This window comes from Bubalus kerabau, chromosome 17, assembly GCF_029407905.1.
Source record: "Bubalus kerabau isolate K-KA32 ecotype Philippines breed swamp buffalo chromosome 17, PCC_UOA_SB_1v2, whole genome shotgun sequence".
Classification (NCBI taxonomy): Eukaryota; Metazoa; Chordata; class Mammalia; order Artiodactyla; family Bovidae; genus Bubalus; species Bubalus kerabau.
Genome location: NC_073640.1, coordinates 49,621,236 through 49,641,636, shown reverse-complemented (window position 1 = coordinate 49,641,636; position 20,401 = coordinate 49,621,236). Strand labels below are relative to the sequence as shown.

At 56.0% G+C, this 20,401-nt stretch overlaps 2 protein-coding genes and 1 long non-coding RNA gene across 6 annotated transcripts in view; 1 reads left to right on the top strand and 2 right to left on the bottom strand.

Annotated features, from left to right (window-relative positions):
- The window catches only part of KMT2B (lysine methyltransferase 2B), a 20,602-nt gene extending 10,223 nt beyond the window's left edge, over window positions 1-10,379 (bottom strand). Inside the window, exons 1-22 of one of the 3 annotated variants that reach the window (XM_055553561.1) lie at window positions 10,017-10,379; window positions 8,819-8,891; window positions 6,581-8,583; window positions 6,256-6,369; window positions 6,012-6,162; window positions 5,465-5,744; window positions 5,248-5,303; window positions 4,726-5,004; window positions 4,336-4,430; window positions 3,963-4,061; window positions 3,719-3,832; window positions 3,444-3,590; window positions 3,250-3,345; window positions 2,672-2,789; window positions 2,032-2,145; window positions 1,691-1,875; window positions 1,528-1,617; window positions 1,339-1,443; window positions 1,139-1,212; window positions 431-546; window positions 244-335; window positions 28-165 (exon numbers count right to left, since the gene is read on the bottom strand). In XM_055553561.1, the coding sequence (XP_055409536.1) occupies window positions 28-165; window positions 244-335; window positions 431-546; window positions 1,139-1,212; window positions 1,339-1,443; window positions 1,528-1,617; window positions 1,691-1,875; window positions 2,032-2,145; window positions 2,672-2,789; window positions 3,250-3,345; window positions 3,444-3,590; window positions 3,719-3,832; window positions 3,963-4,061; window positions 4,336-4,430; window positions 4,726-5,004; window positions 5,248-5,303; window positions 5,465-5,744; window positions 6,012-6,162; window positions 6,256-6,369; window positions 6,581-8,583; window positions 8,819-8,891; window positions 10,017-10,379 (4,902 nt within the window). Of the gene's footprint in view, window positions 1-27; window positions 166-243; window positions 336-430; window positions 547-1,138; window positions 1,213-1,338; window positions 1,444-1,527; window positions 1,618-1,690; window positions 1,876-2,031; window positions 2,146-2,671; window positions 2,790-3,249; window positions 3,346-3,443; window positions 3,591-3,718; window positions 3,833-3,962; window positions 4,062-4,335; window positions 4,431-4,725; window positions 5,005-5,247; window positions 5,304-5,464; window positions 5,745-6,011; window positions 6,163-6,255; window positions 6,370-6,580; window positions 8,584-8,818; window positions 8,892-10,016 lie in introns of those variants that run through there. The other 2 variants (XM_055553562.1, XM_055553563.1) reach the window with 2 other exon arrangements.
- On the top strand, window positions 6,966-11,654 carry LOC129632139 (uncharacterized). Its single transcript, XR_008704309.1, has 2 exons — window positions 6,966-7,075; window positions 11,134-11,654. It is a non-coding gene; the product is annotated as an uncharacterized LOC129632139 (long non-coding RNA).
- On the bottom strand, window positions 11,619-20,401 carry ZBTB32 (zinc finger and BTB domain containing 32). Of its 2 annotated transcripts, XM_055553566.1 has the most exons (6): window positions 20,145-20,401; window positions 12,874-12,921; window positions 12,543-12,616; window positions 12,360-12,428; window positions 12,079-12,243; window positions 11,619-11,896 (listed from the first exon to the last, which is right to left on the bottom strand). In XM_055553566.1, exons 1-6 carry the CDS (start codon window positions 20,264-20,266, stop codon window positions 11,619-11,621), a joined length of 756 nt encoding a protein of 251 aa, XP_055409541.1. In that variant the 5' UTR covers window positions 20,267-20,401. The 2 variants fall into 2 exon arrangements, with proteins under 2 accessions (XP_055409541.1, XP_055409540.1); XM_055553565.1 differs by lacking the exon at window positions 20,145-20,401 and having other exon boundaries at window positions 12,874-13,757.

Below are 20,401 nucleotides of genomic sequence, written 5' to 3'. Positions count from 1 at the left end.
GCCCCCTCTTCAGGCCCACGCCCTCACCATCTGCCTCCCTCGAGCCACAGCAGCATGCACGTTCTTGAGGGAGCCATCGTTTTCTTCAAACACTTCGGCTGACCAAATGGCACAGTTGACGTGTGTCCACTCATTCTGCCCAATGTACAGGAGCCGTCCCGCCTCCTGGGGGCAGAGTCGTGGTGTGAGGGGAGGAGTCAGAGACCAGACCCTACACCTGGGTCTTCATGCAGTAGCCCTCACCTTAGAGTCCGCATCCCCGTATTTCAGGCAGAGCGCACACTGACGGGGGTCCTCCAGGTGTGAGAAAGCAGCTGAATCCTTACCCTGGAAAGCTGGGAGGGGTGTGGGAAGGACGGTCCAAGAATGAGGACCTGGAGCCTGGCCCACCAACTAAGCGATCAAGCTTCTAGCCCCAACTGCCCAGTACCTGTTGAGGGATCGCCTGGAGGCTGCCCTGATTCTGGGGTCTCTGGTTCCTGCTGCCTCCACTGAGCATAGACGTGGTCCAGGGATGGGGGCAACACCGCATTGGGAAGGACTCCGCTGTGGACAGGCAGGGTCAGCCTCTGACACATCTATCGAGGGGTGCTGGACTGGGGCCCACCCATAATATCAACCTGATTATGCCATGACCCCCTCTGTCCTCTATGTGAAACTTCTCTCAGCCTTCCAAACAAGCCAGACCCTCTCATGCCACCTTTGCCACATAAAATACTGTTCTCCATGCCCAAAATACGTCTCCTCCACTTTTCAGCTTAGATGTCATTTCTCTGGGAAGCCTCAGGCCCGAGGCTCCTAGGCAGGCACCTCCTCTGAGCTCCCACAGCCACTGGGCCTCCCCATCAAAGCCCTAACTGTCCAGGTTATCAGTGCCTGCCCAACCCCCCAAACATGGCTTGCCCACTGCTGTCCCCAGCACCACCTTGCATAATGTACAGCTGAAGTAAGAATTAACCACACAATATGAGTCTCTGCTCATCTAGAACCACTGGGGACTCTCATCCTGGTCCCATGTCCTCCAAGACCCTAACCCTGCTCCTTGTCTATTCTCAGTCCAGCTGGACCCTGGATTCCCAGGTGCCCCTGCCTTTGCCCTCACTCCCTGGTTCCCCTCCTGCTACCCAGCCTTGCTCACTTGGGCAGCCGGGTACTCCGTCGCCAGTACTTGGGGTCGTGGGCGTCGAACCAGCCGAACGCAGACTCTAGCAGCTGGGGAGCAGGTTTAACAGGATGAGAAGAACTGTCTTCCCCAGGAGAGGTGGTGGGGGCAGGAACCCACTCTCTCCTCCCTGCTACCATGCAAGCCACCCTCAGGGCAGCCCCCAAAGAGCTCACCTTCAGTAGGAGCCCCTTGGTCTGGCCTCCAGCCCGGCGCTCCAGCATCTCTCCTTCCTCAGAGTGCCTCATCAGGATGCCCACCACGTCCTCCATGAAGCTGTGCTGTAAGGGGGTTTGTCAGGAACCGGAGCCCCCACCCCAATCCTCTCCCGCAGGCATGCAGCGGCTCCTCAGTGTCCCACTCACCACAGACTTGTAGTGGCCCTCCTCGAAGCGCCGCCTCACAGCGTGCAGATCACAGGGCCCTGGGTGCAGCTGCTGTCCTTCCTGCCCACACTGCAAAGAGGGGAAGTCAGCAGGGCTCGTGCTGGGCCAGGCCCCTCCCGTCCAGTCATCCGGGCCCGCAGACCTGGGTGCACAGCAGCAGTGGGCCTGCCACCTTGGAGCTCAGCAGGCCCTGAAGCACCTGGCGCAGGCCCCCCTGGAGGGCCCCACTCAGGGCCTCTCGCCAGCGAGGGTGTGCGGCCCCAGCACATGGCCCACAGGTGTACAGCACCGAGTCTGGCAGCCCTGAAAGGATCTCGTAGTCTTCATCTAGAACGGCCAGGGCGGGAAAGGGAAAAATGGTTTCAGTGACGTGGAAGTTCTCAGACCGCCCCAGGTCACTAAGAACATTTCGCTGTCCTCTGAGAGCCTGCGGCAAGGGGCAGGACAGGGCTGAGGCCACACCCCAGTCTTCCGTCCACTAACCTGAGAGCCCCTCACACTTGGCATGCACCCAGTGGTCACACTGTGCACACTGCATCATCTTGCTCTCGTAGTCATTGTCTTCATAGCAGCGTGTACAGATCGGGCAGTAGTTTCCTGGAGCAAAAAGAGACAAGTCAGAGGGGCTGGTGCCATGAGCTGCCCTCAGCAGCCTGGCATAGAGGCCAGCTGGCCCACGATTGCTGCACGAGCTGCCCTGTCCTGCCCCACTTGGGTCCCTACCATGCCCCAAAGGCTGACTAAAGATAAGGATGCTCTCCCAACTCTGCAGCCCCAAGGGCTCACAATGCAAAGAGCCTTGCTAAACCTGCTGCTTGAGCCAATGAGGAAGCCCAGGTCTTCAGAGAGCTCAGCGGAGACTTAAGGTTCTAGGAGGTACTTCCGGGACCACCATGAGGGTGGGGTCCAAGCCCTCCACTCCCACTGCCCTCAGAGGGGCCGTGTCCCTCTTTTAAGTACTAGATGGGCTCCTACAAAAGAGTACTTTAAATGGAAAGAAAGACTCCAGAGGAGAAGAGAGTGGAGAAATACTAGCAGAGAGAATCTCTTACAACTGCTTGTCTAGAAACCTGGCCCACTCCCCGGTGGCTCCCGGGGCCCCGGTCCCCTGCCAGGTCCCCACCTTTCTCAAAGAGCTGGGTGCACCTGGGGCAATGGCTGTAATCTCCCGACCACTCGACGTCCCAGTTCTTGCCTGGAGTCGCCCCACAGCTCTTACATCGCACGCAGGCTGAGCAGATCTGGGGGGACAGGGCAATGTTAGGGGGAGAACCAGACACCAGGCTGGAGCAGTGTGAAGTGGGGAGGGGCAAAGACAAGTGGGCAGGAGACAGATGTAGAAGGATGGATAAGGAGAACAGGTGTGCAGGAGAGGTGAAGTGGAGGATGGAGAGGGAAAGAAGCAGGGCATGAGAGAGATGAAGTGTGGATGCTAGCAGAGTGAGACGGAAGAGATGAGGCTATAGCAGGGGGCTGTGAGCTTGGGACTACGGAATCCATGAGCCTGTAAAACCATTACATATAAATTCTGCACAAAAATCTTATCTGCGCTAAATTCTTGAAGAGGACATGTGATGTTTATCAAACTCTTAAGAAGACCTCCACCCTCCCACCCCCAAGAGCCCTGGCCTAGAGCAATCCTGGGGTGGTGGCGGCATTAATTAGAGCTCCAAAGCCAGGGGAGGGGGCCTCATCTCTCACCCAGTGGCGCCGTTTGCGTGTGGCTCGGGTTGGGTAGCTGGGCCCCAGACAGGCTGGGTGGTAAGCATGGCGGCAGCGCTCACACTCCAGGAGGTGCTGCAGGATATTGGAGAAAGACAGCAATAGCAAAACCTACCAGCTCAGAGACACCCCTCTCCTCCATGCGGCCACTGCCATGGCCCTTGTGCCCAAACCTTGGATCCCCGGCCTTTGCGCCCACAGACGTGGCAAAACTTGCAGCGGCGGCAGCACCAAGTGTCATGATGTTGGGGCAGGGGCCGCTCGGCCTCCTCCAGGCAGAATGGGTGGAAAGGGTCACAGCAGACCTGGCAGAACACCAACTAGGAGTGGGGAGAGTGAACAACGGGCAGAGTGAGGGGCCAGGAGGCCAGGGAGGGTGACCCTCTTTAAAGGGCCCAAACACCAGGCAGTCAGGGCTAACGGAGACTTGAGGGGAAAGGGATCCAACCTCATGCAGGCCTTTGCTGGCACACAGCAAGCACACCATGGGTGGTCCCCCTGGCACGGAGGTGAGTACACTTAGGCCACCCATCAGCCACACATTCTCCAGGTCACAATCCTCCTGAGGGAAGAGAAGATGCAGAATCAGAGAGCAGCCAGGAACACAGCAAGATCCAAACTTAAAGCCCAGGGTTCTCATTCGTAACCAACACGTTTCTTCCCACCACAGTGCCCACCACCCTATGCCATACCTTAAAATCCACACGAACCCGGTGCACACCATCTGGAGACTTTTGTTTTCCAGTCCAGCCATTGGGAAAAGAGGCAAAAGGGCCAGGAGCCAAAGCATCCTAGGGAGGGACAGTGGTGCTAAGAGGGCTGCAGCCCCACCATTTACCAACGTCTCACTGCCCTCTCCCCAGCCTACGCCACCCTGCCTTTTGCCTAGACCCTACTTGGCCTTCCACAGAGAGATGCCTGCTTCACCCACCCAGGGCCTGTCCTCCAGCATGGAGACACTACAGCACTCAGGTGAGCCTGTGACCCTGACTTGCCAGGAAGCTCCTTGGAATGGAGCCATGCCTCACACAGGGCTCAGGTTCTTGGTGTGGGGGCTATGCTGACCTTGTCCAGGCGCCTTCGGGCCTTGAGCTGCAACACAGGCTGCAGGGTGGGTTTGCGGGGCCGACTCTGCTCCTCTGGTTCTGGCACTGGCAGCTCTAGGCAGGACACAGGAGTGGTGAGGTTCCCCCTCTTCTCTGCCCCATCCCCCCTCCTCGACCACCCCCATGTGATTTCCAGATCCCCAGGCCTTTAACGAGCCCAGGTCCATGAGGATGACTTGAGCCTTGTTCAATAACCTACTGAAAACCTCCCGCACTCGTTCTCCCTGCCCAGTAAAACTGCCCTTCTCTTTACTCAGTCACTCTCCTGGAGACTGACAGAGCCTTGGGTTGGGGAGTCCTAACCCTTCCACACACAGGACTGATAGCGAAAGCAGCAAACAATTCATACCGTTCTCCCGGGGGGTCCGACGCCGAGGAGCAGGGGGACCCCCGGGCTCTGAGTCATCCGAGTCCTCGAAGATATCATAGGAGGGTCGCTGTTTGACGCAGCGCCGGGCTGACTTGCGCTGCAGTAGGAAGGAGTCCTGCTCCTCGGGCCCCGGGGGGGCCACCACCTCCTCCCGGGGCCCCCCAGCTCCCGCCCCCCGGCGTGGGCCTGGAGGACCAGGGGAGGCCTCAGGAGATTCATCGGAATCCCAGGGCAACAGCGTCTTCACTATCGTCCGGCCTGTGGGAACAGGGGACTTAGTAAGATCTGAGCTCAGCCAAGGACTTGGACACTACGATGGAGAAAAGCCAGAAAAAAGCGCAAAAGAGAACAAGCACGGGAGATACAGAAGTGCATGATGGGAATACGACAAAGGTGGTGGACTGCAAAGACCAAGGGAGGAGAGCAGAGAAAGACATGGTTTCCTCTATAGCATGCATCTCAGTAAGACTGTGTAAAGAAATGCTTCTCAAGCCTCGTTACCTTTTTTGGCCAGCCGTTCCATCTTCCGAGCCTCTATCTTGTCACACTTCCGGTATCTGGGGAGGGGAGCAGCACGTCACCAGGGTAGGGGACTGGTGGTCTGGGGGAAGAGAGGAAGCTCTCCACAAGGATGCCAATCCCACTGCTCTGCTGGGGCAGGAGGCCTGGGTGACTGACAACCATGGGTGGGAACGGAGCCTGCGCCCCAGCTACTCACACACAGCACTGCTTCTTGGTGTTGGGGCCCCCAAACTTGGGCTTGTCCAGGCAGTTGACACAGGAGCCACAGTCCTGCACACGCAGGCAGCCCCGACAGTGTCCACACCGTGCCATCCGCATCTTCTTGCCGTGATGGGAGGGCAGTGAGCGCCGGGGTGCATGTGCCAGGGTCCCTCCAGACCCTGCAGGCTCTGAGTCTCCCCCAGGCCCTGTTGACTCCACCTTTCCCGGCTGGGACTGGGATGGGACGCTCTCAGTCTCAGATGCTGATGATGTATCTAGTGCAGTGGAGAGGTGGGAATGGAGCCACAAAGCACAGGAGTTCTACCTTGGTCCCCTGACCTCCCCAAGATCCCATTCAACTTTCCCACCATGCTCAGCTCCAGGTACTCCCAAGTCCGCTCTAAGATCTAGCACTCCAACTCACTTGCCACCTGGCCCAAAGCACCCTACTCAGCTGCCATTCTCCCAGGTTCTTGATTCCTTCACTCACCCCCAAATTTGACACAGCTGTCAAAACTTCCCCACAACACACCCGCCCCTACCCTCCGCATTGAGGTCCTGCCGATCCCGGAGAGGGAGAGCGCTGAGGCGGGGGACGTCTTCGGGCACCATGGCCCGGGCCTGACCCAGGGCCACAGCAGCATGACGGCAGACATGTTTGATGCGGGGGCCTTGCACAGGGGACTCAGGGCCCTGGGGGAGGAGAAACCAAGAATACCTGTGGAGAGCTGCCCCTCATACTCCCTCTGCCAGTCTTCCCCAGAGGGCCTTCTTCCCACTCCATACCGATGGTCTCTCCCTCTTAGTTTCCACTGATTCATCTTCCGACTTGACAGAACCTCTATCTGGGATCTGCTTGACAGTCCCCACAACCTCCTCCATCTGCCCTCCAGGGCTGGGCTGGTGGGGGAATAAATAGGGTCAGAGGCTTGAGAGTGAGGACAAATGGGGCCAGGGAAAGAACCCAAGAAGCTGGGGGACAGGGGAAAGACTGGCTTGGAGGGTTCCCTGCAATGCTAGAAGGTGTCCTGAGAGCCAGGAGGTAAAGGGACTGCACAGAATTGAGTCTGAGTGCCTGGATGCAGGGGCCTGGCCAAAGCACCATGCTCACCGGCATCAAAGACGCCACTTTCTGCTGCTGCTGCTGGTCAATCTTGATTAGCTGCACCTTGGCTCTCTTGAGGAGACTGAACATTTTCTCCTCCACACCAGACAGTGGTAAGGACCCCAGGCCTGTGATCCGGGCCTTTTCCAGTGGTGGCGCCTGCTGAGGCGGTGGCTGCAGCTGTATCTGTGGCTGCAGTAGTGAGTGCTGTGGTGGGAGCGCTGGGGGCAGCAGCTGGGCTTGCAAGGCCTGTAGGGGCTGCTGCAGCTGAGCGTGAGGCTGTTGCCCACTGTTTGGAGCTGGAGCCCCAGGGGAGGGCATCTCAGCCTTAATAGGAGTGGCGACCACAGGGGCAAATCGAGGCAAGCTGAGGTGGTTCGTGCGGCCCACTGCCCGCGGCTCAGGCTCAGCTGGAGAGTCATCAGCAGGAGGAGGCTCTGGCTCAGGGGCTTCAGGGGCCCCAAGAGGAGGAGGAGTAAGCACCGATTCGTAGATCTTCAGGTGGGCTTCACTTGGGGTAAACTGAGGGGCCCGAAGGAGCAGGGGCCTCCGGGAAGGAGTGACAGGGGCAGGAAGTGGGGGTGGGGCCGGTGGAGGAGCAGGGGGAGGAGGGGGCAGTTCCCGGGTCAGTGAGGTCCAGCGAAATGTGGGTTCCCTTAGGATGGACCGTCTCTTCTCAGGGAGTGGGACTGGGGTGGATGGAGGAGTTGGGGCACGGGGTGGAGAGGGGGCTGGTGCTGGTTCCTGGGGGGCCAGTGGGGAGGTGGCAATGGGAGGCCGTAGAGTAGGTGAGACCTCCACCTTTGGGGGCTTGGGGGGGTCTTCATCCATAAATCGCCGGGGTGTCTTGATGACACGGGAAGAGCGGGCACTCACCACAGGCATAATAAACTGTCGGATGTTCTTCAGAAAGGTGGTACTTTTGGGGGCCACAGTAGGGCTGTCTTCCAGAGGGCCTCCTGTGGCGGTGCTGGGGACTGGAGTGGGAGGAGAGGTACCCTCTGGCCCTGCCCGAGCAGCTTCCCGCTCTGCTCGCTGGCTGGGAGTTAGGGGAGGCCGGCCCCTCTTTCGCGAGCATGTAGCTGGGACCACGGGAGGAGGGGACTCTTCCTGCTCCTCGGGGGCACGAGGCGGTGGAGGGGTTGGTGGGGGTGGTGGAGAGACAGGTGGGGGGGGAGGGCAAAGTGGAGATGGAGGAGATGCTGAAGCGGGTGGCAGGGATGGAGGAGGTGGAGGGGCTGAAGGAGTCAGGGGTGGTGACGGCAGCTTTGCCTCTTCCTTTTCCTCGGCTAGCACCATTGCTTCCTCAGCTACAGCTCTCTCTTCTTCCTCATCTTCCTCTTCTTTCTCCTCCTCTCCCTCCTCCTCCAGCTTCTGCTCCTTCCTCCAGCAGGGGCCCTCTCCTTGCCCAGATCCAATTCTTCCCTGGGGGGCATCCTGCCAGCTTTCCTCATGCTGATCTTGACCCTGACCTGATTCAAGTCCCAAGGACAACTGTCCCATCTTCATTTTTTTGGCCTTTGAAACAAACTTGATCACGAGGGGGAGCCGGCCTCGGCCTCGGCCCCTGCCTCCACGGCCTCCTCGCCCAGACTGTCCTCCACGCTTGGGGGTCCCAGGTCCTGGGCCGGGCCCCTCCTTGCACTTCCAGCTGCCAGTTCGGTGTTTTACTGGAACAACAGGAGGTGGGGGCTCAGGTTTGGGGATTGTCACAGCTGCTTCTGCCACCACTACTGCTTGTTGCTTCTTCCTGCAGGGGCCTGCTGGCCGTCCTGGGGGCCGTCCCCGAGACCGACGGGGGGTGGAGGACTCACATGCCCGGCTCCGGGGGGCTGGGGGTGCCTGGGCCCGCCGGAGAAGTTCAGTCAGTGCCTGCACCATCCGTTCTGTGCCCTCCTCACCCCGTTTCCGGGCAGGAGTCTTTGGGGGTGTAGGAGCCACATCTGCTAGGCGAGGAGGCGGAAGGGGGGTCGTCTTATGCTTGCGGCCCCGACCTCGGGGGGCTCGACCTAAAAGGAGAATAGGTGTGGGGAGATGGGTCAAGCTGGCCCTGCAGACAGAGGAAGACTCCAGGAGTGCAAGGACTCTGACTTGTCTGCTTCCCCAACAGCCCAGCCTAGCTGGGGCTTTGACACAGAACACACTTGGTAACTGATGGAGACTCTAGAGCAGGGCAGAGCTGACACAAAAAGCAAGAGTAACATTCCTATAAAGCTACAGAGGTAGAGTTTCCCCGTCACTCACCTCGCTGGGATCGGAGCGCAGAGCGCAGGGAACTGGAGGCCGCATCTTCATCTGAGTGAAAACCCTGAAACTCCTGATTTAGGGGACCAGGGGTGGAGGGGAGAAACAGCATCAGTGCTAAAGCCCTTGTTTAGCCTGAGACTCAGGTATTGAGGAATATCCCCAGCTTCCCCCTTAACGTATCCCTATTTACAAATGAACTAAAAAGACTAGAAGGTGAAGGGGAAAAATACACAATCTCTTCCCAGGGATGGAGATAGAATGTATTTTGAAATTGCATCCCCAGTTTGAGACCACACCAGCACAAGCCATCAGTGGTCCACTGGCTCAAAGGGAACAGAACAGGGTCTAAGTCAGGCAGCAGCCACTACCCTCATATTCTCTCATCCTCCAACTCAGAAAAAAGTAGAACCTCTGTCTATACCCTCTCAAGCTGTTGTTTCTCTCTGAATTAAAAATGGGAATTGGGGCACTCAAGTGGGGTGTGCATGTACATGTATTAAATAGTTTATCATATTCGACCTGCCATGAGCACTCAGGTGGCTACAAACCGTCCTAAGCAGTACAATCCACACCTTCGAGCCCTTTCTGAGAGACTGGTGATAAATCCTGAATTGAATTCAGACCTGCTGGAGTGCCCAGTCTCACCTACGTCCCACGTCTCTTGCACCTCTGCCCCCAAAAGGAAGCCCTCCACCATTCTCCCCTCTCTTCACTTTAGTCGGAAGAATTGGGGCACTGGTGAAATGTGATGTGTCGGAGCTTATGAGGCCGGGTGGGGCAGCTTGCAGGTCCACAGCCTAGGTCCACAGGCTAGCCCGCGTTCACTCAAGCCACGCTTCTGCTGTCAACCACCACTGGTTGGGCATGCAGTCCTATAGCCTCCTAGCCCAAATCTCTCCAGCCCTGGCTTTGCCAACTACCAAGAAGGATCAGCCCAGGACACTTCTGCAGGACCTGCCTAGAGCCGAAGTGCTCAGCGGCAGCTCAGGCTTCTCTATCCACTTTCAGAGGCCTCTTTCACCGACAGCTCCGCACAGCCTACCTACCTCCTCCCCTGCCTATTTCCAGGGCCCTTTCCCCCCCCCAAAGCCCTGAGAACTCCGCTTCCCCACGCCACCCCTCGGGGCCACCCAGACCCCTGGAAGCCCCCTGCCTCCGCCCCGCCCAGCGCTGGGGACGCCTCCGACTGCCTCACCTCATCGTCGGACTCCCCGTCACTGCTCTCCTCCTCCAGCAGGCAGCCCCGGCTTGGGCCCCAGCCCCGGCCCCGACCCCGGCCCCGGCCCCGCTGAATGCGCGGGCCGGCCCACAGGCGGCGGAGCCGGCGCAGGCCCCGGTGGAGTCCCAGCAAACGGAGCAGGGCCGTGTCCTCCCCGGGCTCGGCTCCGCCCGGCCCCGCCGCGCCGCCGCCGCGCCGCAGAGCTACCCGCACTCTTTCGGCCCCGTTGCCCCGTCCGCCGCGGCCCCCGCCCCCGCCGGAGCCCCGCGGCCGGCCCGGGAAGCGGCCCCGCGCGGAGCCAGGCCCGGGGCAACTGCCGCCGCCCGCCGCCGCCGCCATCTTGGCACCGTGAGAGGGGCCGGGGAGGCGGGGGGAGGGGCGGCCCGTACGCAGGGCCGGGGGGAGGGGAGCAGAGGAGGGGCGGGGCGGCTTAGGCTCACGACAGCAACCAGCGCCGCCGCGGGGCCGACACGAGCCGGGGGCTGGGCCGGCCGCGCGGGGCACCACGGGAGCGGGAGTCCGAGGCCGGCCGGCTGGTCACCCTTAGACCGCACCTAAAGAGCCTAGACCCCGCGTCGCGGCGGGAGAGGGCGAGGCGCAAGGATCTCCGGGAAATGTAGTTCGAGCACCTCGCTCCTTCCGCCGCGAGCTAGGGCCGCGAGAACTGGGACTATGGGAGCCAGACCCGGCCCAGAGAGCAATCTCTCGGGCCGCCGGGAGTTGTGGTTCTCGCCCCAGACTCCTCCCATTGTTCTTGTCGAGGCCAGCGGCCCGCGTGAACTACCACTCCCAGAGTGCAGCGGGCCTTGGACCCTCAGGGACACTGGGAGATGAAGTTCGCGACTGCAGGAGGCGTGGGCTGGGTAAGGGGCGGCCGCCTCAGTTGCCGCTCCGTACGGCGTGGAGGGAAGATACTGGAGGGGCTGCGGCCTTTCGGCTCTTGTGCCCCGGAAAGGAGTCGGGTGGCTGAAAGCAGAGCATAGCATGCTTTCTTTTCGAGTCCCGGGCTAGACGACCCAGACTCAGACTTGGCGCGCAGTTGCTTGCTGTGAAAGGGACCAGTAACTTGGATTCTTACAGCCTTTCCACACAGGGCTTGCTGCGAAGTCGGTCTGGACACCACCCTGCCCTCGCGGCCCGCTGCCTCGAGGGGAGGATCAGAAGCCCCGGGAGACGGAGGTGGCGGCCGCCACGTTGAACCACCAGGGGCCGCTACAGGACTAAGGGCAAGGCTGCCTCCCGCGCGCAGACGAAAATCTGGACTCTACTTTCTGGTCCCGAGAGGAGAGCACAGGAAACTCTTTATTTTGGTGATGAATCGCCAGTCCTCGCACAGTTAACCGTCACTCGTGCAAACTTCACTGCCCTCACCCCACAGGGGCTCTCTGGCCCAGGTCCGCGGCCCGAGGCCGTCTGGGAGAGGGCTCCTGGCGCCCTTACCGCAGCGCTTCTTGGAGCCGAGTTTGGCTAGGCTGCCGCAGCCGCGGTACGGAATCAGAAGCCTAGCCTGCTCGCTGGCCCGTCTTTCACTTTTTAATTGTAAGCTTGGCTGAAGCCAAAGAAGTTACTGACGCCCCGTCAGCTGGTGGAGGAAGAGGGCCTACTGGGAGAGGTCGAGGCCCTAGATGGCCTCGAGGAGGAGGAGTAGAGGAAGGTGGAGCGAATGGTCCATCCCGGCGGGAGCTGACTGGGCGAGTGGCCGCGCATGTGCGCCTGCATGGAGGCCAGGCTGGGGCAGCCGGCCTGGCACAGAGGGCAGCGGTAGGGTGCGGCCCCGTGCGTTCGCAGGTGCTTGGTCATGGCTGAGAAGTCCCGGGAGCGCTGGGGACAGAGGCTACAGGAGAAGGGCTTCTCTCCTAGGGAAGGTGGAGGGGAAGGCTCATAAAGGAAAGAAGAAGGGCATGAAGGCTCGCCTAGGGGTAGGTAGGGGCAGCTGGGCAAAGTTGTTGCTCGGGAGCACAGCATTCACAGAGGGACTTAGGAGCGGGCCCATTGGAGTTTGGAAGGAAGCAGTTTGCACAGGGCAGGGCGCCCATACCTGTGTGGACACGGTAGTGCGTCTCCATCTGATGTTTGAGTGAAAACCTCTTTCCACAGACAGAGCAAGAATAGGGCCGAGACCGAGCAGGAGTGGGTGGGGGAGGGTGTGGGAGAGATGGATGGCTTGCGGTGCCGACCTGACCCACACAGGTTGCTAGTTCACCTGTGGGAACAAAAGGCAAAGGAGGGCAGGGCTGGGATTCCCAGAGCCGGGTCACTGGGAACACTCAGGCTGGGGCCATAGTGGCGCTGAGGCAAAAGCACCCTCACCCTACTCACCTGTGTGCCTCTGATCAGACTCTTCCGTCTCCCCAGGGCTGAGCTGTGTGGGGACCTGGGGGAGGGAACCTGGAGGGAACAGTGAAGCAGGCGCCCTGCTCAGGCTGGACTCCTGGAGCCCTGGCCTCAGTCCCAGGCTAGAGACCACGTTACAGGGTGCATGCCAGGCAGTGAGGGGCTTACCTGGGGTGGGGCTGGAGGAGGCCAACTGGTTCTGGCTCCAAAGGCCTTTGTGGAGGTTCAGGGACAGTGGGATCCTGGGGGTGGGATGGGAAAGAGTTACGGCCTTGGTTACACCTGGGATCCTGTGGATTCCTTTCCGGGGAGGGAGGAGTCATAAGTCCTCTGTGGGGCCTGGGCTTTGGCTTGCCCTGTGGTGACAGCTTCTTGTCCTACCTCAACTCAGGAAATGTATAGTAGAGATAAGAGATGTGGTAACCTTCCACCCATCACTGCTGCCTCTCCTGAGCCACTCCCTCCCAGCCAGAGGTTTTCCATACGCCCTTCAACTCACCTCTGGTCCCGAGGCCAGACCTCTTGCCAGGCTCCAGTCACAGGGATGCTATGGGAGAAGGGAGTGCCATATCTAGGCGGCAACAGAAGGATGCTCCACAGGGCAGGCTGGCCCTCCCCCAACCAAGGGGCCTCAGCCCACCAAGGGCTGGGGGTGATGCCAGTTTGGAAGGAACCTGCTGGGGGAAGGGGGCCAGGGAACTCCCGCAGACTTTCCTCATAGCCCCTTGCACTGTCCCTCAACCACATGATTACTTCTTGCTTCCCACCGACTCTGCCATGGCCAACAAGGGCTTGGTGGAGTTGCTCCTTTGGTCTCTGCTCCCCTCGACCCTCCCGAGTTGCCTCTGCTGTGTCAGGGCTCTCTCTTGGTGGTCGCGGCCTGTGCAACGTCTCCTGCTCTTTCCCACAAGCCCTAACAAACTTTTCTGGTCTCTGCTTCTCCCCAAAGGCCCCCACGCCTCTCATCGAGTCCCTTGTGGGTTTCTCTAGCTCCTCCTGTTGTTTCTTCAGCCCTGGACCCAGCTCTTCTCTGGCCATGTCCCTTCGAGCCCTAATGCATGCCTCTTCCAGGGACTGCACCCCCAGTGTTCTGGCTGCCTCCTCAAGGGGCCCCAGTTCCCCAGGATGCAGCTCTAGACTCTCCCCATAAACAAAGTGCAGAAGTTGGGCAAAGGTGGAAGGGCTGATGCCTTTCATCACAGCCCAGCGGCCCCTGCGACCCAGTTGCTGGCTCACACCTGCCAGCACCAGGCTGTGGGCAGGGAATTCCTGGCTGCCCACTGTGATCAGAGTATCACATAGTGCTGGCCGGAGCCTGGCTGCTAGCCGTACCAGCCGATCAGAAGCATAGGGACTAGGCAGTCTTGTTGGGGACAGGGGCATTGTGCCTTGCCTGGGTACCAATCTCAGAGGTTCTGAGAGAAAGGCCACAGTGTAGGGTCCATGGTGAAAAGGGGAGGGAGGAACCGCATACTCAAGCCTGTGGAGGTGAGGGAAGAAAGAGTGAGTTGCTGGCTTTGAATCAGCTCTCTGTCCTGAATGGAGCAGATAAACTGACCCAAGAGAAAACCCGAGGTTGTTCAGAATCATAGCAGGGGTGGAGGTGGTGAGAGAATGGAAATTAGACCAAATTCAGGACTTAAAGAGCAAGGACCGGACATTGAAGAGCTATCTCAAGTAGTAGATAGATGGGTCCTGCCAGTTGGCAATGTCTGACTTAAGGGAGAGCAGGCACTGATATTTCTGCTTCTCCAAGCTCCTCTGCAGGGAAAGACCCCTGAGTAGGCCCTGGCTCTCATTCCAGACAGGATCACCACAAAACCCAGTCAGCCCTATAAGTTAGGGGTGGAGCCAGACACAGTTTCATGGGAGTTTAGAAAGCTAGTGTGTCCTCCTCCTGCAAGCCTGTCATGTGGAGCTGAAGGTCCTGAGAGGAAAAAAGGGCAGCAAGATGGGGTCGTAGCTGCAGAAAGCAGGCTCAAGGCATCAACTGATCATCTCCCTCAGGATGAAACTTCTAGAAACCATCCTCAGAGAAGGAACTGGAAGTGACCAAAAGCTCCCATTCAGTGAGATAAAGAGAGCAGGTTGGAACTCACAGGAGAGAAGGCCTCTCACCCAGGAATGGAGAGATGGAGAAGGCTTTGACCCTGGAGGAAGCAGGCGAAAGGGAAATGGAAACTATGGAGGGAGAGGCTATTTCCTCTCAAGATAAGGATAAGGAGACAGTTCAATTTTGTTTTTCATAAGCCAAAAATGAAGATTAGAAAGACAGAACCCAATAAGGCAGAAGTTTGTCACACATCAAAACCACCACATTGGCTTTTAAGAAGAGAACTGGGAACCCAGATACAAAGAGACAGACCTAAGTGTCCCAGAGCCCAGCAGGCATATTCCTAAGTGTAGGCTCGCCCTGAGTACAGACCCCGTAGGAGGGAGGAATTACTACTTGGACACCTCACAGGGAGGGCTACAGGCTGGCAGGAAGTGGACAGAAAGAGGAATGTAATGGGAGGAAAGTCTCAGTTGCGGAGAAGCAACCACTCACCGGTTGTAGCTTCCTCCTGGACACCGCATGCTCTGAACTGCTGCTGGGGCTCCTGGCCCCCCTACTCTGGAGCTAGCCCCGCCCCTGACTTCACAGTCTTCCATTGGGTGTCCCAAGTATCAGTCTGCCACAGTCCCCCAAGGGGTGTGGTCTTACACCCCTCGCTGTGTTTCACCCCTCCGGGAGAGACCACTCCTCTCCCAGAACCCAAGCATTCTGCCTCCTGACCTCTGGTCTTCTTATTTCATTTGTGAATTTCTGGAGTCAAATAAGCATATCTGAAGCAATAAGAACTTTGGGATAATCAGACCTGCATTTGACTCTCATCTCTGCCACCTACTAGATGAGTCACCTTGGGCAAGTCACCTCTTTGAGCCTCAGTTACCTCATCCGTGAAATAGGGATAAGCTCTGCCTACCTCATTATGATGTGGGGTGAAGATGAAATGACACGATGTATGTGAAAGTGGTTTCTCGGTACATAGCATCATTCAAATAGTATTAGTTCTGTTTCTTAGAGGTGTCAGTAGAGCTCTAGCAGCTGGAAGCTCTTTATACTACCTCAAAAGTAAAAAGGACTGAAACATCTGGATTCTAAGAAGAGAGTGAAAGAGGGCCAAAAGCATGCCTCCTCCTCCCTCTCTCTGACTTGGTACTGGGAAGCCTCCACTCCTCTGTGGGAATGACCCAGGTCATCTGGGCCGTCACTGGGGACAGGGTATGTGAGTGACTCAGATCCTCCCATCACGCTCTGAAGGGGGCAACCCCAGGAAGGGCCTGCGGTGGTCTCCGAAGAGAAAAACTCTTTCTTGGGCTGATGACAAATGACATTTCTCTGAAATCAGGACTTGCGGAGTTACTTTGACTTCCTGCCCAGGGGATGAAGGTCCTCGGAGATTTGCCCTCTTTTCACACTTTAGCACTACTTAACCTGGGGAAAAGATGAGGTCTGAGAGACTCACATTTCTTTTTCTGTTTCTTATTATTTCTTGCAGATTTTTCATGCATAGAACAGGTATTGCTAGATAGCTTACGATATGTGCCTGACATATATGCCTAATAAATAACTAGAAGAGTAACAAGTCCGGCACGGGTAGGCTGGTCTGATGACAAGACCCAGTCTGCTTTCCCCAAGGCTTCTCTCCTAGATTCTGATTCCCTCCTAGACTCAAAGATTATGTCTCTAAAACTCCTGTTTCGCCTTTTGGCTTCAGGACCCTCAAATGTTCAGACCACCCTTCTACTCTGTTGAGACCTAACATACCTTCATTCTACCTCTCATTCTAGCTTGGGTCCACACAGATGTTATCCCTTCCTAGATCAGACAGGGTGTGCCAATGGGTGGGGCCAGTGGAGGGGCAATAATAGTGTGGGGAGAGGGGAAGATGAGTCAGAGTGAAAGGGAAAATGCAAATGGGGAAGTTGTATTCATTTGCTACTCTGGTCGTTAAATATTTTCCATTTCTAAGCTTTCTAACTCCTCACACCACCACACCCAGGGACCCATGAAATACCCATATAAAAGACCCTTGACTTGGACACAGGAAAACACCAATCCTTGACGTGTACGTATATGGAGGGAAAACATCCTTCCTCCCACACAGAAATACACACTCTCTGAGGATGTGGAATAAGTTGGGGAAGCCACAAAGGAGGAGCCCCAAGTGTAGGTATAGGGGTCTGGAAGATTACGTCATCACCCAGTGGAGTGGGGTCCCCCTCACTTCCCAGGCCTACAGCATGTGCCCATGACTCAGCTCCCCCACTAGTGGTTTGCCCATTGATGTTCAGAAGAGATGGAGGCTGTGCTCAAAGAGTAGCATTTTCTTATCCAAATGCAGTTGACAGGGAGGGCTATGGGCTTTCAGGAAACCTAACAGGGAGAGTAAGGGGTGAGGGGACTCCCCGTTCAGTGAACTAAAGCCCCCGAGGTTAGGAAACCCCATCTTTCCCTCCCACTTGGTGTCTACCCTCATCTAAGGCTATCCCTTTAGAGACTGCCTCCTTAGAGGGGTCGGGCCCTCTACACCTCAGCCCTTCTTCCTGCCTACATTCTTGACTGCACAGTCCAAACCATCTTTCACTGAGGAGTGACAAGCAGAAGCAAGTACCACTTTGACTTGGAAGGGTAAGCACACTGCTGACTGTTTCTCTTTTTTTTTCTTTGGCCACAAGTCATGAGGAACTTCCCCAACAAGGGACTGAAGCCTTGCCACCTGCACTGGAAGCGCAGTCTCTTTATCACTGGACCACCAGAGAATGTTGTGTTTCTCTTCTCTTTCCCCCCAAGTCTCAAAAACCTTGCCCACCCTCCACTTGCCATGCTGACTCAATAGGAATCTCCTGCAGTTGTCTCTCTGGGGTGGAGCCAGGAAACCATAGGTTTTGCGGACACAAGCCTGCATCTTGGGATAGAGTGGAGTAGGCAGGAGAGTTTACATAGGATATAATTGGAAGAGAAGTATGTGGGAAAAGGAGGTATGATTTTTGCCTCTCAGTCCTTTATAATACTTATATTACTAAATAAAGTTTGAAATCGGATATCTTTTATTCTTACTGATGTACCTGACCATAAGCCCATTCAAGCACAACTCAGCTTGATGTAAAAAATGTCAAAATAGCAATATAAGTACGGATTCTCTCTAAATATTATAATTAAAACTTAAACCATCAGGGGACTTCCCTGGTAGCTCAGTAGCTAAGACTCTGTGCTCCCAATGCAGAGGGGCCGGGTTTGATCCCTGGTCAGGGATCTAGATCCCACAAGCTACAAATAAGAGTTCTCATTATGCAACTAGAGATCCTGCATGCCACGAGGAAAAGTGAAAGATCCTGTGTGATGCAACTAAGACCTGGTGCAACCAAATAAACTAATTAAAAAAAAAAAAGGGCTAAACCATCAGAATATGCCAATTAGAGGGATGCTTACTTGTTTTATGAAAAATACTCCCTTTGTCTCATGTATTAAATATTGAGTACCTCCAAAGTCAAGTTAAACAAGATTCAATTTAGGAAAGTTCTATGAACTTTCCACTCTTCCCAGAGACACATTGCTTTCTGCAAATTAAAGTGTTTAAACTTCCCACATTTTATACAGCTTAAAACCAATTACCCAAACCTTACAGAAAACTTGAAGTGTTCATTCTTTAGTTAAGTACATCCAAGACATACCAGAGAAGAGATGCCACAGTGAATGTGTTTCTTTCTTCCCTTAAATCTATGTTCTACATAACCCAAGATACGGATATAGTAATAGGCAGGTGAGCTGAATCTAGGTCATAGAGACCCTATTATAGCACACTTTTTGTAGATTATGTGGCAAAAGAACCAGACTAGAAATAAAAACAATTTAGGTTCCACTGCCTCTTCACAATAGACAGCTTTCTTCTTCAGCCTTAACTTGGGGCTAACTCTTCTGAGACCTTCAACTTCCTCATAGGGACTATTTTCCACACCAGTGTTGAATACCCATATTGCCTCAAATCCAGACAGAGGGCACCACTCTGATCTCTAGTTGTGTCCCTCCCCTTGGGCTGAGGAGTCCAAGGGTATCTAGGAAGTACCCACTTGTACCTCCCAATTCTAGACCATACTCTGGGAACTCAAAACCCCTGACCTCCTGGTCCAAATGGTCCACTACCCAGGCTCACAAGAGCCTCAACCCTAGATCTATACTCTTCAGAATGGTGTGGCCCCAAATGGGTGGGAGGGGCATGGAGACTGAGCTTGGACAGGCAGGCTAGTGTGTGAGACACCTTGAAGTGTGCGCTAACACCAGATGTGGGTGGAAGAGGGAAAATCTCCCATTTCTAGTTTTGCCTAATAGATAATAGGAGGACCTGCTTTAATCTAGTAGCTGTTCACCTCTCAGGGGGTCACTATCCTTTTTAAAATCATATGTTATGAAATCAACTCTTTACATCAGAAAATTGTAGATTCTCATACCATTTTGCATATGAATGACAATAGAGTCACAGACTGCTCTGAACCATCCTTGGACAGGATCCACTCCTCCTCTTTGTGGCTGCTTCCCTCCCCACCCCTGGCCCCAACAATACACATACAGTTTTCCCGATTATTTCCAGGAGCTCATAGACCCTTGTAATCCACTCATAAACTACCCCCTTGCACTACACCTTTGGTTTGAGAACTCTGGGTGTACGTGAAAGCACCCTGAAAGCTTTAATACTTTGTAGAACTTGAACAGCTGAGTGAAATTAGATATCAACTTCCTGCACCATAAGTATAAAAATCTTCAGTAAAGACAGCATGGTGACTTCCTAAAGAGCAGGATATCTCACACACCTCCTCCTGTGTCCAATACAACATCCATCTTCCCCAAGCCCCCACCCCATGCTTATAACCTGATATCTTCTGGAAATGACCAGAAACAGTTTGGGGGTAAAAATGGGGACAGGAGCTAAAAGGTCCCAGACACAACTCAATCCTGATTCTGTCTAGAGCCACCACAAGTCAATAATACTTCATGGAGGGCAAAAAACTTGCTGGAATTCACACACCCTCCTCTCCCTGGAACCTCCAGAAAACCACGGGCCTAACCTCTTGGCCACGTTGTCCAACTTGTACCCAGTACTGGAAAATCTTCTGTGAGCACCCCAACCTGGAATCCAGAGACCTCCCCACCCCCAAAGCCTTGCAGCCACATGTTCCCAGCACAGCCAGGATGCAAAGACTCTTGAGAACTTCCTGTTGGGCTTTTGACTTCATCAACACTTACTCTCAGCCCAGGCTGGATCCAGAAACTCCAGAAGGCCTCTCAAGTACTTACTAGTTTCATTTCTTGGTCAAAGACTCCCACTAACCTCTGGAGAGTCACAGACATCTCTAGTCACCAGATCCAGGCTCAGTCCAGAACCCGGACAACCTGTGATGGTTCAGAGGCCATACCTCATGGCCAGTGACCCCACACAGAGCTCTAAATGCCTACAACTGCCCCACAACACATTTCCAAATCAGGCTATCTCAGGGACCACGGACCAATTCATAGGACATGCTGGCCTGGTTTCTGCCCAGCTGGGCCCAACAGTGCCCAAGAGACCCAATTTCCAGCCTCTCCAGGGAAGAAGGAGTCCCTAGAGGCCAAAGCCCTCACCCTTCCTTCCCAATCTTCCTCCTCATGAAAACCACTCAAGCCCACATACCTCAGCTTTACCTGGGCCAGGTCTAAGCCCGGAGAAAAGTAAGAAAATCCATGATGCTTACTGATTCAGGCCCTGTTCCTCTCCCCACTCAGCCTCACATTCACTCACGGCGGCACAAACCCGAGTGGCCGTTAGAAAGTGGAGCTGCGCGAGGCTCATGGCTCGAAGCCTGACCGCGTGCATAGCTTGCTGGTCCCGCAGGGAATCCGAGGCAGAAGCTGATTGGCCGCAGTACTGGCCACACCCTCTTTCTTGGCTCCACTCCCCGCCCTCCCTTCGCTCTTCAATCCTTGCCTCTGCCTCGCGACCTCCGCTGAT